Genomic DNA, 17,861 nt, shown 5'->3' with positions numbered 1-17,861 from the left:
CTTGGTTTTCATTCACAAATTAGAAGTGACCATCTGGGTGCAGATTCCCAGCCAGGTACCAGTATGGCTATCGATATTTATTACACCTTTTCTAGGGATTCCCCATTTCAGAGTGGGCAGCGGTTATCCTAAAAGGCCTGCCCAGCTACAGATGCAGGACCAGATCCCTGAGTAGTCACAAAGGCCTTTGTCTGTGGCATGGTGAATACTTATGTTATGCAAATATTTTGTTCTTTGGACTCATGTTATAATTTTATGTAGACAAGATCCTTTACCAGTGGGAAAATACGGTTGTGCATTGGTTCTGACTTATGCTGAGTGTAATTGGCTGCTGTCTTAAGTCATGGCTTGTGATGCTCCTGGTTTTATGTATGACAAGAGCAGCTCGGCTTCAGCTAATGTAATTTACAACCATGTGATGTAACAAGGACCACTCCTTCTGAGGAAGATATTTTTATAAATATCAAAGAACAGCTCAAAGGCTACATAAATCTTTGGTTTGGAATCGGTTCACTGTTTTTTTCTACCTCTTTAAGGCGTTATTCTCTGTGACTAACGAAATAATATCAGAAAGAAATCCATCTTGGATAAGTGATATTTCTATGTGTTTCCTCTAGAGTTTTAAGAATCCTTTCACCCCATGTTATGGTTGATCTCAGTGAACTTTAAGGTAGTACATTCGCACTCCACATAACTTACAAAGATGAGGAATTGCCATCTGCAACACGAAAGCTCTATCAATAGCTAAGACTCGCATTCGAAAATTGGCAGACAGGGTTATGCTAATCTCATTTAGAACTGCTGTGGTCCCCGAAAAATAGCGGGGGCTTTCTAGTTAATGGCCCGACTACGCTGGTACTCCGGTTGTTACGACGCCTACGTAGAGAGGACGCTAATGCCTGTGTGGTCAGAAAAGACAATCAGTTACCAGGACAATCGAACAGATGCAGAATGGAGCTCTTCATTGATGATGCTGGGTATGATTAATCAATCAGAATCCCAAATTAGACGATATTCAAAAGATATCATTATCTTTGTTGCTTAGTAACTGGTCTGGATAGCAGGATGGAACTGTTCGGAGTTTCCATGCATGTGAAGTAATGATTGTTAGTGTCGCTGAAGAAATGTGGGAGAAATTGCATCTTTGGGCCCTGCCTTGGAAAAAGTTCTTCTGGAATTGCTGGCAGCGTCAACCCAGGACTCAGGCTTACTTCGGATGCGAAAGAAAAGATACTTGTAGTGTATGAAGACAGTATCACATGTGAGACTACGATTTTACCGAAAAGAAAGAAAATGTTAATCTCCTTATTCAGCACTTGGTATTTTGTTGGTAAACTCATTCCTTTTATATGATGCTGGTATCTGTACAGATACGACTTGTAATCTTACAGCTCTCGAAGAATGATATCATAATGAAATCTAGACCTTTAGCTGCTTACGGGCATTGTTAAATATCAACGGGAACAGTTGAAAAATGTGTGCCCACACTGGGACTCGAACCCAGGATCTCCTACTTGCATAGCAGACGCTCTATACGACTGAGCCACCAAGAACACAGAGAATACTTCGACTGCAGGGACTTATCTTTGACACACTGCAAGTGAGACCCGCACTTTCCAACTTTCTGTCCACATACTACATTTGTAGTGCCCCTGCTCACCATACTCATAAACCGCGGTAGTCAATCTACCGGTTCCCGTAAGAGTTCGGGCAATGTGAGTGCATCCGCACTGAAGAAGATCATTGGCCGGTAAGCCTTATCTATATGAAGATTGTATCTGCTCTTTCGGACATGTTCTGGGCGCACATTTTCAACTGTCCCCGTTGATATTCATCAACGCCTGTAAGCAGCTAAGGGTCTGGTTTTCATTATAATTTCATTCCTTTTATGGAATTAGACTAAAAAACTTTTAACATTACGGTAGGACCTATACTTCACGACACTGGAGACCTTCTCAATTTTATTCACTGTAGTTGAACCCTCAGAAAGACGGCAGTAAAACCACTAATGACTATTAAATAACTGCTAAAAAAAACAACTTCATTACGCCATTCATCATTCGAAAATCGCCTGTGATATACTCCCATGTAGTGTGGGCCACGACAAAAACGGCATTTATTAACTTAGCCCAGTTTTTAGAAATAATTCGTTCATAATAATGTACGTTCTACAGTTTAAATTTAATCGATAGTGTGTAAAGACAGGCTGAAATGCCCTTATCTTCGAACTATATGACTGTGTACAGAAATCATGAACCTATAAGCCACGTCGTGAAAAATACCTTTTTCAATACTGCTTTGGGCTAGTGATTGTCATATGGCATTGTCTTTACGTTCACGTGAATTTAGTGTGCTCTCTATCTGATATAGCTATGTTGACTTACAAGATCTACTCGTCTGTTTCTTTCTAGTTCCGTGTTCGTCACATGTATATGCATAACAAGATTTACTCTATTCAAAAAAAGGACTCGTATTTATGGGATTTGTAAGTGCTCTTACAACTTATTTTAAATGGTGATGCTGTGTGTATAGTGGTGAGTGTGTGGTTCTATTATGAATACGTTGGAGGTTTATAGGCGTCACCTGAAAATATACAAAAGGAAGAATCTAGCTAGGTGCTACGAAATAGTAAACAAAGTTACTGAAATATTAATCAACTTACGGGATGAAATAATTTTAACCTACGTAAGATTTGTGGAGGCTGTCGGATTCAGCAATACAAACCGATAGAAATTAATGACACGTTGTAGATAAATTTAAAAAAATGAATGCCTCGGTTCATAAAAACTGCGTAAGGGTAATAATTATGTCTCCATAGCTATAGGTTGATCTCCGGATTAAAATATCGCGTGAATTTTTAAATGCTTTCTCGGCTGTCGTTGTTTCTCAGCCCTGTTGTAAATATGTAAATCGAATTATGAGTCGTCATCCAGCACTGATAACTGACAGTCCCACTACCTACACTGACGCTGCATATGTTAAGCTGTTCCTGGTGTTGCAAACCGCCTGCCGTTCTGAGTGGAACAAGTTCGCTGAGTTCCTTCTTTTACTGTCTCGGGTTCCAACTAAATTGCGTTAAATGGGAAGTAATTGTCGCGGTATAAACGCACTCGCTATAGGAGCCGTGAATGGCCAACTATCGGCCGTAATTGCCAGTGCAGTATGGCTGTCGGGGCGACTGCTAAAGCTGCGTTAATGTTGCACGATGGAGCATTCTGGCTCAAAGGACCCGGCGGTGCGTGTCCCCGGCTGCGGTGACGTGCTTGCGTTCGTGTGTGTGTGTGTGTGTGTGTGTGTGTGTGTGTGTGTGTGTGTGTGTGTGTGTATGGCCCGGATTGTGCTGCGCCGGAGCGTGTCAGAGCAGTGGCTGCTTGCTGCCTGTCTGCTTGCTCAGTGGTGGCCGCGTCTCCTGTTGTTCTGTCCTGTCCAGTGCCGCGCTGTCGTGTCACGTCGTATCCAGACGGGAGCCGCGGCGGCTGTCAAACTAGCGACGGATGTTCAGCTGAGCCACGCCACGTCACGGCCTGTGTGTGTTCCGGCAGGAGGCCGGCTACGAGCACAGTGTTCGCCTGACAGCTCGCGCTCTGCTCAGAGTCACTCGCGGGAAAGCGTTAATCCACTTCCGTCAGTACTTCCGACCAGCCGGACCTTAGGTAGACAAATTGGTGAGGCATTTCATAAGCGACTACATATGCCCAGAGAGATTTTTATTGAAACTCATATTCTCGATTCCCCTCTTTCACCGATTTCTGTTGTGTTGTCGTCGCCTTGTTCAGCTAACGAGGTGAACACGGCAAGTGCCATAACCCGATTTCCCAGAAATTTCTCTCGCTGGAAGGTGACTCAAAATAAGCGAACACGTACCTCAGCTTATCCGCAGACACGCGACCGCTTGTGAGAAAACGAGAATCAAAGTTGTCGACGTAATTTACATCACTTACAGCGCGCAATAATCCCAGCCGAAATTGTGGTTCATTGGCTAGTGATGCAGCCTATCACCTTTGCTCTTCGTGGTCGAAACCGTATTACCGTTTTTATTTTATTTATTTATTTATTTATTTTTCATTTATCTACGCGTATCCGTAGAAGATTACTACACGAATTTCTCATCAAATTAGAGGATACAAGCGCGCTATGTAGACTGCAAAGTTGCTAATGGGTTTCTCAAGTACAATACGTTTATTATATTACGTATGTGTGTATGGTATTTCCAGAGGATACAATACTTTTAAGGTCTCATCTTCTTATACTTCATTCTTATTTCAATCCTTATATTTTATTCTTACGTTTAGTCTCCAGAAAGATTTGGTGCTTGCTCTTCTATGATACCGATCGTACAGACATTGGAAACACAGAAATTCCGAACACCGAGAGCATGGCGTGAAGACAGGCTTGCCACAGTGACATTGCTTCGTATGAATCTCACTCGGGAAAGAATCGTCCTTGCCACTGGTGAAGATTTCATGCGTTAGCAATAATTTCGCGCAAACTACTCATGGCAGGGGTAAAATACAGGGAGGGAAAGGCTATTTACAATTTGTACAGAAACCAGATGGCAGTTATAAGAGTCGAGGGACATGAAAGGGAAGCAGTGATTGGGAAGGGAGTGAGACAGGGTTGTAGCCTCTCCCCGATGTTATTCAACCTGTATATTGAGCAAGCAGTAAAGGAAACAAAAGAAAAATTCGGAGTAGGTATTAAAATTCATGGAGAAGAAGTAAAAACTTTGAGGTTCGCCGATGACATTGTAATTCTGTCAGAGACAGCAAAGGACTTGGAAGAGCAGTTTAACGGAATGGACAGTGTCTTGAAAGGAGGATATAAGATGAACATCAACAAAAGAAAAACGAGGCTAATGGAATGTAGTCCAATTAAATCAGGTGATGCTGAGGGAATTAGATTAGGAAACGAGGCACTAAAAGTAGTAAAGGAGTTTTGCTATTTAGGGAGTAAAATAACTGATGATGGTCGTAGTAGAGAGGATATAAAATGTAGACTGGCAATGGCAAGGAAATCGTTTCTGAAGAAGAGAAATTTGTTAACATCGAGTATAGATTTAAGTGTCAGGAAGTCGTTTCTGAAAGTATTTGTATGGAGTGTAGCCATGTATGGAAGTGAAACATGGACGATAACTAGTATGGACAAGAAGAGAATAGAAGCTTTTGAAATGTGGTGCTATAGAAGAATGCTGAAGATAAGGTGGGTAGATCACGTAACTAATGAGGAGGTATTGAATAGGATTGGGGAGAAGAGAAGTTTGTGGCACAACTTCACTAGAAGAAGGGATCGGTCGGTAGGACATGTTTTGAGGCATCAAGGGATCACAAATTTAGCATTGGAGGACAGCGTGGAGGGTAAAAATCGTATAGGGAGACCAAGAGATGAATACACTAAGCAGATTCAGAAGGATGTAGGTTGCAGTAGGTACTGGGAGGTGAAGAAGCTTGCACAGGATAGAGTAGCATGGAGAGCTGCATCAAACCAGTCTCAGGACTGAAGACCACAACAACAACAACAACTCATAACGAACCACTTTAGTGAATTCTGGCCCTTGTAACTCATTGTAAATCAATATACACTGCAGGAATTTCTGCGGAAACAGTTTCACACAATTTTCTCATGTACTCCTTTTTCTTCTTTTTTTTTAAATTCTGTCACAAGATATACAATTGGGAGACGAATAAAGACAACGATATTTCATATTGACTGCAAAATATTCGCGTAATAATTTTCTACCGACGTGGGTAGATAAATGAAGGATAAAAATAATAATCAGGTTACGAAAATGGGACACAGAAGTGTGAAGCAGAGGCCCTAGACACTGCGCCACCACCTTAGATGAACTGTTTACTCGCTAAAAGGCACATAAAGTACCTCGAAAACTTTGACCGTTGTTTTCTCAGAAAGATGTGAGTAATCTAAAGATAAGCACGACATTCGTTCCATAACTTTGACTTATCTTCCACTGAGCGAAGTCTCTCGAAAATCGGGTTATGGCATTTGCCCTCGAAAGTACTACGCTTATTCCGATCGTACAGGCATAATTTAATAGAAGAATTATTTTTTTCTATTTGGTAGCTGTATCGTTTCTTCTACCGGCTATCGAACATGGCATATCCCATCAGATCTTGCGATGATTAATAGATGTGCCGCGATGGACACAACAACGCTCCGCGGCTGCCAGCTGTCTTAATTTCGAATTTCGCAGCGGTCGCGCCGACTGCCACATTGGCGGTAGAGGGCGCGCGAAGACTGCGTACTGTGTAACAGCGAGGCATTCGGCGACAGAAATTTTTGTTGGTGTCGAACTGAAATACGATACTGCATTGCCTGTGTGATTCCGACTTACAATGCAATGTTTCTCCGGACATGGATTATACGGGATCTACAGCCGTTATGAAACACATTAAATGTATTTGCAGTTACGAATATGGACAAACATCAGCTGTATAATGGAATGACGTCACGAAAATTTGTGCCGAACCGGGATTCTAACCTGAAATTCCCGCTTTCCATTATAGAGCTGATGGTTGTCCATATTCGCAATTGCGAATGCATTTAATATATTTCATATCGGCTATAGTGACCGCAGTGTCTGTTCTTCCGGACATGCTTGCATGTCCGAAGGAACTTTGCATCGTAATTCAGAATAAAACGGGCACTGCAATATCGTATTTATCCGCCGACATCAGGCAAGTGCAGAATTCTTGCTGTTACTTCCGGGAATTCGGTACATACTTTCTTATTCTGGAACAATTGCAGTAAGAAATAACACAGCAACAGTAATAACATCGCATCTTGTTACAGCCGGGGACAAAGGACACCACCACTTCAGGCGCTACTCTACCCGACAGGTGGCGTTCTAATCGAGGACAGAAGCAACAGCCAGCCTGTGCGGAACATTGATTTCGCATAGTTACTAAATTCAAGCAGTAATTATTGTTATAGTATCTGCTGTGTCTCACTCAAATTCAAATTTTAAAATTTTTTCTTAGGTGAGCACTGGGCCTAATTATTATCGACGTCTCTTTTTTTCTGTTGTGGCCTCAAGAAATGATTAAATTTTGCTATGACTTGTTCGTTTGGATAAGAGTTATTAAAAATAGGCCATTTAATCACCCAGACCTTCCACTTTCCTGTCACTCTGTTACAGTAGGAAGGAACTGGGCGTCTAAATGACTATTCTGCAATTAATCTAAGGGTTTGGCAGACATTTCTATCGGCCCACTGTCGAATATCGCATGGGAAAAACGAACAATTTTCTTCAGATCGACTTGTGAGTTTTATTACTTATTACGATGGTCATTTCTACTTATGTAGGGCCGTCCGCGGAGGCTACGCGGCTCTAGGCGCTGCAGTCCGGAAACGCGCGACTGCTACGGTCGCAGGTTCGAATCCTGCCTTGGGCATGGATGCGTGTGATATCCTTAGGTTAGTTAGGTTTAAGTAATTCTAAGTTCTAGGGGACTGATGACCTCAGATGTTAAGTCCCATAGTGCTCAGAGCCATTTGAACCAACTTATGTAGGGGGAATCAAGAAAATATCATCACAATAAGAGGGAAAAGCTGGTGACAGAAATTTCTTGGAAAAATTTCGCAGCAGCGGGAGAACATCTGTTTTTAATGATTTGCACCCCAACTCGCATATCATATACATGACACTCTCTCCAATTTCTCAATAGTAGAAAAAAAGCAACCATTCTTCGAACTTTTTCAAAGTCTTTTGCTAAATCCTATCTAGGAAAGATTCCATAATGCATAGAAGTAATCCAGATGAGGACGGACAAACTAACGGTAGACAGTCTCTTCAGTAGATATATTGCATCTTCTAAGTGTTTTGCGAATGTAACGCAGTTTCTGATTCACCTTCCCCGCAATATTTTCTATGACATGGCTACAATTTAAGTTGTCTGTTAGCTGTAATTCTATGTATTTACTTGAATCGACAACCTTTTAATTATTTTCTCCATGTAGGATCTTGTGAATTCCACTGCCATTAATGATTGTTGGTGAACAAGGCAACAAGCCACAAATCTTTTAAAAAGCTTTATTTACATGCCGTGGCCGGATTCAAGCTACCATGCCCATCCTCAGGTGGTTAACATTTCCATTTACAATTTGGGACAGCATCACGAAGTCTACTTTTGCATTGCACAAGAATATTTAGAGTAACTTTATGTGTTATTTCATTAATAAAAACCTGCTATTGTACCTGCATTTATTTAGATGTAAGGTGAAACAGATGTATACACTTACGTATGTTCCAGTGGATAACGACATGCTGCAGACAAATATAACAAATCGCCACCCACTGAAACATTTGTACTGCATGTGACTTCCAAACGCTACGTATAAATAAATTCATGCTCATTAGCATGTTTTTATCAATAAAGTAATATATAAACTTCTTCCAAATATTCTTCTGCATTGCAGGAAAAGACGATATGCTGCTGACTAAAATATCAATGTAAATGGAAATATTAGCCACCTGAAGACCGGCGGGGTAGCCCGAAACCGGTGGCATTTAAATAAACGTATTTGTGCCTGGATTCGTTGTTTACTTACAATCTCTAAATTTGCTGATTTATGGAGTAACGGAAATCGACAATTTTCTCACCATACAGATAACTAAGCTAAATCGTTTTGCACTCGGACTTGTTCTTCTGAGCCGGCCGCAGTGGCCAAGCGGTTCTAGGCGCTTCAGTCCGGAACCGCGCTGCTGCTACGGTCGCAGGTTCGAATCCTGCCTCGGGCATAGATGTGTGTGATGCCCTTAGGTTGGTTAGGTTTAGGTAGTTCCAAGTCTAGGGGACTGATAACCTCAGATGTTAAGTCCCATAATGCTTAGAGCCATTTGAATTTGATCATCTGATGACTTTACTAGACGACAAACGACAGAATCATCTGAAAATAGTCAAAGATGTCTACCCAGATTGTCCCCTACTTCGTTTACGTTGACTAGGAACTTCGTTGTTGAACAGCCCATATCATTTCTGACTCTCCGTCACTTATTACGAATTGTACCGTTTCTGATAAGAAATCACGAATTGAGTTACATTACCGTAACGATACTGCACAAGTACGCAGTTTGATTCGACGCTCTTTGTGAGGAACTGTGTCAAAAACCGGAATAAATCTAAAAATATGGAATCAGTTTGAGATCTCCTCTCAATAACACTCGATGCTTCGTGATACATCGGTTGTTGACTTCTGAAGCCAACGCGGTACATTCGTTTCCGTATAGTCCCGGTAGAAATGGGTTCCTCTTGCCCCCCATTCAAACTGATTGCAGTATGATTCACAGTCTATCGTATGGATTTACGGCAAAATGACGTTCGTCCTCAACCACTTGTCGTCTTGTGCGGCGGTGTACGAGGTTTGAAACACTGTACGATGCTGAAGTTATTCCCAAGACACTGCTGACCCCGGAAACTAAAATTCTTGCTGTTATTACAGGAATTCGGTAAATGCATATGAAATAGCAGTGCACTGAAATGATATTTTTTTACCTAGGAACAATTACAAAAATTGTTCAAATGGCTCTGAGCACTATGGGACTTAAGATCTGAGATCATAAGTCCCCTAGAACTTAGAACTACTTAAACCTAACTAACCTAAGGACATCACACACATCCATGCCCGAGGCAGGATTCGAACCTGTGACCGAAGCAGCAGCGCGATTCCAGACTGAAGCGCCTAGAACCGCTCGGCCAGAACAATTACAGAAATAAATAACACTACAGGTTACTGCACACGTTTGATGTGAGTCACAGGAAGAAATTGTCAAGTAACATCACTGAAAGGTTTATGATGAAATCCTAAACCAGTGAGTCGTGGCATGAAGCCTAGGGTCTGCAAGTCAGTGTCAGTTATGGTAAGGTCCGTCCAGCATCGGTGAAGATCGGTGCTAGTCGCAAGTCACTGTAAATGAGGAACCACAATCAGGGGTATCGTATGATGTACCTCCCGGCGACGAATGGCTTATCAACGGCTGTTCATTGGAAAAATACTGGGGCTTATGGGCGCTCAACATCGAGGTCATCAGCGCTTGGAAAAATACTCCTCAGGCGGAGGTACACAGCGCAGACTATTTTCAGACATATGAAATAGTCCCGCACTGGCTGCTCCTCCAGTCGTTGATTAGAAGGCCGCCTGTGTGCGAGAGTTGCGTCTACAGAGGTGGTGTCCTGGGTTCCCGGCTATAACAAGCTTCGACATTATTGCTGTTGTTGTGGTAGTTTGCTACCAGATAATTGTTGTGGTCGTAGCTGGTCTGCATTTGCTTGTGCAGGAAGTCGACGACGCCTAAAGGCAGGCCACCTGCGGAACGCGGGTGTGCGTGTAGTTGCTGTCCGATCCGATTGTAGGTACGCATACTGTATCCGTTCTTCCTTGGGAAAAGATGGAGGACCCATCTTGCTCGCAGCCGAAGATTCTGCACTTGTATAACCTCCGATTTGCAATAAACCACACGTCTTGGACCAGTTATCATTCCACACTGAAAGTCAGTTACCTCTCGACGTTCAGTGAATGGCTGTCTGCAAGAAGCTGCTCAGATACCGTGTCTACACTTGCACCACACGCTGTTTCTAGCTCCAACATTCGGCACGTAAGTAAATGGGAGAACCCTTCCCCTGATTTTTTTTAATTTGTTGGCTTTTGGGACGTGCCCATATAACCCTATCAATAGTATAGTATCAGTTATGACGACATTAACGGAAGGACATCACAAGACCCAGTCCCCGAGTGGAGAAAATCTCCAACCACGCCGGGAATCAAACCCGAGCCCCATCAGTTAGCAATCAGCCGCACAGATCGCACAGCTGTCGAGCTGACTTCCCATATATTTTGACCACTGTCATTACTTTATAAGTAATCAGGTTGGCTCTTCATAGGTGTCCATTGACTGCTCTCTGCTTTCGTGTTTATATAAGGGGCGATCAAGAAGTTTTCGTTGCTGCAGCGAATATGCAACGTAGCGCGACTCCGATGTGGGTATAAAAACACCAACATATAGGCAGTGAATTATTGGGGCGTTCGAGTTTTTCCGACGTGCTTGTTGCAAATGCGGAAACGTGAGCTATGGTGTAGTTATTACCAAATACGTAGAAAGAGGATCAACAATATGTTATTATTTTTCTAGTCTGTCGAAGCACAAACACCGGTAGACATCAATCAGAGAACGTAGAATGTGTATGGGGCAGCATGTCTGATGAAAACTACAATTGTAGAACGGTGTGCGAGAATGGATGCTGCTGCTTCATGGTGACGCACGTTCCCTCATTGCAAATGTCGTAACGTATAAGTTACACCAATTCAAGTGGGGCACACGCGAACAGCCGCCCTATGGTCCTGATCTCTCCTCAAGCGATTATCATAGTTTCAATTCCCTAATAAAGGCCCTGAAGAGTCGGCGACTCCTGTGTAACGAGGATGCGCAGCATCTTTACGCGACGGGACAGGGTTTCTTACCAAATGGGTATCTTCAATCTGGTGAGTCGGTGCGGTGCTTGCCTAAAGCTAAGGTGATTTTGCTTCACTAGCATACCGATTCTACACTGTACGGCCTTCGAATGGAAAATGTCTGATTGCCCCTTATAACTTGGCGTTGTAGGAAGTCGCGCGTATTTGATCAGGTATTTAATGTTCGCTTCAGCTTTTAACATTCTTCACTATTCTGTATCTGCATGTATGTAAATAATGCGCATGCTGCTGCACAGACCATACCGAAGCATTCATCATACTGTTATTATAGATTTTCTGTCCTATTTTATTACCGTATGGGGCGAACGAGAAATGACTGCCTATATGCCGATTTACACGCCCCACGCTCTCTTCTCTCATTTGTACGACCCGTGCGGGAGATACGCTATGATGACAGCTTAAAGGTCGCCCATCCTCCTCGAATACAGGCTCTCAGAAGTTATACACGAGGAATTCTTGAGAACTACGTCTCCTTTCTTGCAGAGTTTTCAGTTGCGTCCCTGAGCGTCTCTTTTTCCAATTTCACATGGGCTATACCGTTTTCAGCAGTGCTTATTCGAATTCGTACGAAGTCTGTTAACGTGACTACCTGGTAAGTACTTCAGACGCTGGAATAACTAGAACCGCACATATATCTGACCTGTAGTCGATTTCCTTGCGGATGCACAGAACTCTTTCAATAAATCTGTCTTCCGTTCGGCATCGTTCAATTTCATAAGGATTTTCAGTGCAACATTTTACAATAAACTGGTTTTACCATTAGTCTTGTTACTCTGTTCCGTTTCTTATCTGGCCTGCTCTTGTTTAATGACTGCTCCCACGAAGAAAAAAGTTGTAACTCGTTTAATGTGGCGGTGCTAAGAGTATAGCAGGATAAAATCGCAGTCCCTTATGGAACAAAATGTACATATCCATACTGTGAAGTAGGAAGTCATGGAAATGACGATGTAACACGGAGAAAAATCCACACATTAAATGCCACACGTTTGTATTTCAGTGCAATACGTTTGTTACTGTCTATGGTGTTACCCTGTTGTATTCCACCATTACAATTTGTTGTTAGCGCTCACCTTGTAATGCACTTCTCCGACCCTTCTAAGGGTATTTTTCGGAATTAGTTCGACGCAGATCTCGTTTTCTACAAATACAGTACGAATTGGGCTATCCTTTCCTACAAAACGTTAATGGTTGTGTCACACGGTTCCTTTCATATTTTCTGCCATTTCTTCAAATTGCATAACAATAAAAAATATCTAGTCTATTGGTAATAGAATACATCGGAACAAATTGGGCCATCCTTCCTGGTAAATTTTTAAGGATTGATTCACACGCCTTCTGTCATACTTTCTGCCATCTCTTTAAACTGCATAATAATAAAAAATGTTTAATTTTGTGGTCATAGAATACATACAGTCATTTCGACTTCGTGTGGTAAACAGTGGACTGCTTAGGAACAGAAATGATACATATTACAGCTTATTAAAAGGTTTTAATAAGCTGAAATCTAGTGGTTTTGCTGAAATTTGTGTGTGAAATTCCCCAGATTGTAGAACTGAAGCCATGGACCAGGAGCCAACTGTGTGGATTAAAAAGGAGGGAACAGATGAATTACCAACTGAGTTAGGCTCCATGATACTTGAAAATGGCGTAAGGCCGAAATTCTAGAATCGTACAGGAATAAAGAGAATGGTAGCTGAAGGCTACAAGAAATCTTTCAGAAAAGAGACAGGTCTTTTCCAAATTTTCGTTCTCCGTCAAACTGTGCTGTCATCTGTGATTATGGGGGCAGTTAATTCGATCGTAGAATAAATTTCAGGTATAAAAACGTGGCTGTACCTAGTAGGAGCGGGGTCACCATTCATGCAATTTCTTACAGCCAGTATTGCAGTATGAAGACTTCACGACGAATCTTGACAACACTCAAGACGTTGGCAGGTTGCACAGGGCTCTGTTTGAGGTGGCTTGGGAGGATGACAACGCCGTTGACGATCTTCCTGATACTGGCACTGAAGATGATATTGAAGAACGTGTTGAAAATTTGGAATCTGAACAAGGCTGTGAAGAAATGGATGACGATGAAGAATGCAACGATAATTTATACTACACGGCGAAACGAATGAGCAACAACAAGGAACTGGCTTGATCCAATGGAATGAAAGTCATCAACCGAACAGTAGAAACACGGGAAGTATAATTTACTTATTCATGTTGCTGGTGTGAAACGTGAAGCCAGACATGGTGGATTCTTTTCGACGGGTCATTTCTGAACTCACTCGTTAATGGACGAATCAATACACTGAAAAAGTGAGACCAGCTCCCACACGTCCTAGGAATGCTCGTATAACGAACCTGGGAGAAATAAAGCCTTTTATTGGCTTGTTATATCTTTCTGGTGTCTATCACGTGTCGCGCCTAATTTGGAAGAGTTGTGGCATAACAGCGAGGTCGGGGTGCGTAATTTAGGCTCGCCTTGTCGTTGACTTGTTTACAATTTTTGATGAGGTGCATTCCATTTAACGGCAACGAGTTGCGAGCTGAAGAAGAGAAATATTTGAAATACTTGTTGGTGACTGCAAGAAATGTTACTCTTTAGGAGAGTACGTTCCTCCCGATGAAAAGCTGGAAGCTTCCGTGGTCATTGCTGCGTTCGTCAGTACATCCCGTTTAAGCCAGGTAAGTATGTCGTGAAGATACTTTCCCTTATTGACACAGAAATGTGCTACAACTGCGAGAGGAAAACGTATGCTGGCAAGCAACCGGAGGAGTAGGGTCGTGTCAGTAATCATTCTTCTGACGTCGTTCGTAGGAAGATAACGCCAGTAATCAACACAGGCCGTAATCTGACCAGTGACAACTGGTTCGGCGATCTCCCCCTAATGAAATAACTGACAGATAAAAGACTTTCAGTCGTTGCCTCCTTGAAGAAGAATATATGGCAAAATCTGACTGAGTACATAAATGTGTCAAGAAAAAGCGAATATTCCTGCATTTTTGGTTTCAAGAGAGAGAGTAGGATGGTTTCGTACATTCCCCGTAAAAAGCAAAATGTGATTTTGTTATCAAGTCTCCACTTCGACGGCATGATCGACGACACAAATGGGCCCATGAACAAACGTAAAATTCTTATTTTACAACCATATGAAAGGGTGCGTTGATACAGTTGATAGCACAACCTATGATGTGGCTGAAAACACATTGCGATATCCAACGGTTATTTTTTTCTCTTCTCAACGTAGTCGGTATAAAAGCTAGGATTATATATATACTGGAAACGGCTATGATTCGGACAGCCGGAGGGCCTTCCAGCGTCACTCGCTCAGAAAATGGAAATTTGTGGTAAGATCTTATGGAACCAAACTGCTGAGGTCATCGTTCCCTAAGCTTAGACACTACTTAACCTAACTTAAACTAACTTACGCTAAGGATAACAAACACCCACGCCTGAGGGAGGACTCGAACCTCCGACGGGGGGAGCCGCGCGAACCGTGACAAGGAGCCTTAGAGCGCGTGGCTACACCTCACGGCACTTGGTCAGAGGGCTGATAATTGACGACATGGTACGACGAAGAAACGATGAGACACCTCTGCCCACACAGCTAGGGCTACGGTTGGTACAGGTCACGCCGATATCGCAGGAAGGCGTCAACTGCAGGAAATAATTGTGTGCGCCTTGTTACCAGAGGAAACTGCGCAAAAGCACCAAAGTATTCTTGCGTTGCTTGTGAAAATTACTTTCAGTCACATAACTACAATCTTGTAACAAATGTCATGCTACTCAAAATACAGTGCAGGGTAGCAATGAAGCGTCTGACAGTTCCTGAAATAGTTTATTAGCATCTGCCCGAGGAACAAAGGGAAATTTATGCTGTGATAATGTGGTACGTAATTACCTGCTACCTGATATTTGAAATGTTGTTTATTTTACTGAGTTCTGTGATTTTGTGGTGAGTAAATTTTGAAAATAGTACTATTCCTAAGATTTTCTTCGTGAAGGTTGTCGCGCGGGATTAGCCGAGCGGTCAGGCGCTGCAGTCATGGACTGTGCGGCTGGTCCCGGTGGAGGTTCGAGTCCTCCCTCGGGCATGGGTGTGTGTGTTTGTCCTTAGGATAATTTAGGTTAAGTAGTGTGTAAGCTTAGGGACTGATGACCTTAGCAGTTAAGTCCCATAAGATTTCCACACATAAGAACATTTTTTCGTGAAGGTTCGTGATGTAACACAGTCATGGGTAAAATATACGTAAAGTATGTTTGTAAGTTTCCTCTGCTGAAGGTAAGCTGCAATAAAGTCCATTTTTTAACATGTTCTGATGTTCCTCACACTTTCCCTTGGTTTTCAATGCAATCTGTTGTTCTTCGGAAACTTTTTCGCGTGAGAAAGAATTGTGCACCTCTGACGTCCTCCATTGATGGCGGAAAAAGGGGCACCGCTAGCGGAAGATTAAGGACAAAATGGCTGCCATTCCAAATGGAAAGCGCCCCCAGAAAAGTTAAAACCATCATGAAGGTGAAGGGTGGACACGTAGTATTTTAACGTCTATTAACAAATGAACAGATACTTCTGAGCAGATAGTATATAATTCTGAACGTGCGCCACGTTTGAAGCTAAACCGTTTATGTGCTGTGAGCAGACAGTTGTTGGATTCAACTTCTGGTGGGCAGATGTTCAATTCGCCACCGGCTACCGAGGTCTAGTTTTCTGTCATTTGTCTCAATATCTTAGTGCAAACGCCGCTGCGATTCCTTTGTGAGTAAACTGTACCCATACAAATTCGCCTTTTATATCTTTAACACTGCCTTTTCTCAACAACCTATTTCATCACCAGTGAAAGACGAAGTAGAGCCATGCACTTGGTCTGCTGCTGTGAGAAGGCATCTGTAGTCTACACTAATAACAGGAACGTAGCTACACAATTCTCCAACTGAAGATGATTATGTAAACCATCGAAACGACTTGCGAGGAAATAGACAAGTGACTGACTCAGTAAATTGTTTTATTCATAATTCTACTTAATTTTCCGCCGTGGAGGATTAGCCGAGCGGGCTAAGGCACTGCAGTCATGGACCGTGCAGCTGGTCCTGGCGGAGGTTAGAGTCCTCAAAAAATGGCTCTGAGCACTATGGGACTTAACTTCTGAGGTCATCAGTCCCCTAGAACTTAGAACTGCTTAAACCCAAGTAAACTAAGGACATCACACACATCCATGCCCGAGGCAGGATTCGAACCTGCGACCGTAGCGGTCCAGACTGTAGCGCCTAGAACCGCTTGGCCACCCCGGCCAGCTTCGGGTCCTCCCTCGGGCATGGGTGCGTGTGTTTTTACTTAGGATAATTTAGGTTAAGTAGTGTGTAAGCTTAGGGACTGATGACCTTAGCAGTTAAGTCTGATATGATTTCACACACATTTGTACAGTTTTTAACTACTTAATTGCCAGCATCAGAACTTTTTTTATCACTAATGTTGTAACGAATTCGGCTTCTGACTTCGATTTATATCACAAGGGAGGTACTAGACGTACACTCCGTAAGTCATAAGAGATTACGTGTACACTGCATACAGAGATTTGTACTAGAATCAAATAAATATTCAAAAAGTAAATTAAATTGCAACTGAGTTCCGCTGACGGATATCACACGCAAATAAATTTCATGAGTAGCTGATATATTGATTTAGAGCATAATAGGCACAGCCGATGCACTAGGTCCAGCGAACGACGGATGCTCACGCACGTTGTAACGATATCTGATGCAGCCTGACAGGTTATCCCCCGGGGCTGCGTCAGCTCGCAGGCTGGACACCTTTGCTGCTGACAGTCTGTAATTGGACGTCCCGACCTGACGCGGTAATTTGTGGAGCATCCCTTATCTCCCCCTGACACCGCTCCCCTCCCTCCCCCCTCCTCACCGCCACCTACCGACACACCCACGCACGCCAGCGCTCCTTTCAGCGAGCGCCACAGGTCAAGTACCTGCCCGCCTACCATCAATACCGATCGTTACAAGGTTGGGCCGTTTCTGTGGGAGTGGCCACTTAAGCTAATGTGACAACTGTTTGCAATACAGCGCCGTTAAGCTACAATTTCGATTCAGTACTAAAGAAGGAAACGAGATGAGGGTTTGACGTCTCGTTGATGGCCAGGTCGTAGGACGCAAGGCTTGCAAGGATAACATGAAAAATACTTTTCATAAAGATCAATATTAGCAGCCGATTTCCTGTGACTGTCATATTGCTAATACTCTAGAATTTTCTGAAACTCACAGTAAAGCGCGAAGGGCGGAAGAATCAGCGGTAGATTGAGCGTGCTTTCGAGACCTGCCGGCCGGTGACTAGCGTAAGAGTCAAGGGTGACAGTCAGAGCGCGAACAAAAGTTAAACACT

General features: G+C 42.9%; 1 protein-coding gene across 1 annotated transcript in view; it reads right to left on the bottom strand.

The window, feature by feature from the left end:
• Positions 1 to 12,901, bottom strand: part of LOC124594136 (leucine-rich repeat-containing protein 15-like) — a 107,751-nt gene extending 94,850 nt beyond the window's left edge. Inside the window, exon 1 of the mRNA XM_047132493.1 lies at positions 12,896 to 12,901. Within this exon, the coding sequence (XP_046988449.1) occupies positions 12,896 to 12,901 (6 nt within the window). The remainder of the gene's footprint in view (positions 1 to 12,895) is intronic.
• Positions 12,902 to 17,861: the final 4,960 nt, after the last annotated feature.

Source organism: Schistocerca americana, chromosome 2 (assembly GCF_021461395.2).
Source record: "Schistocerca americana isolate TAMUIC-IGC-003095 chromosome 2, iqSchAmer2.1, whole genome shotgun sequence".
Taxonomy (NCBI): Eukaryota; Metazoa; Arthropoda; class Insecta; order Orthoptera; family Acrididae; genus Schistocerca; species Schistocerca americana.
The sequence above is the reverse complement of the archived record's forward strand: the minus strand, read 5'-3'. Positions and strand labels throughout refer to the sequence as shown.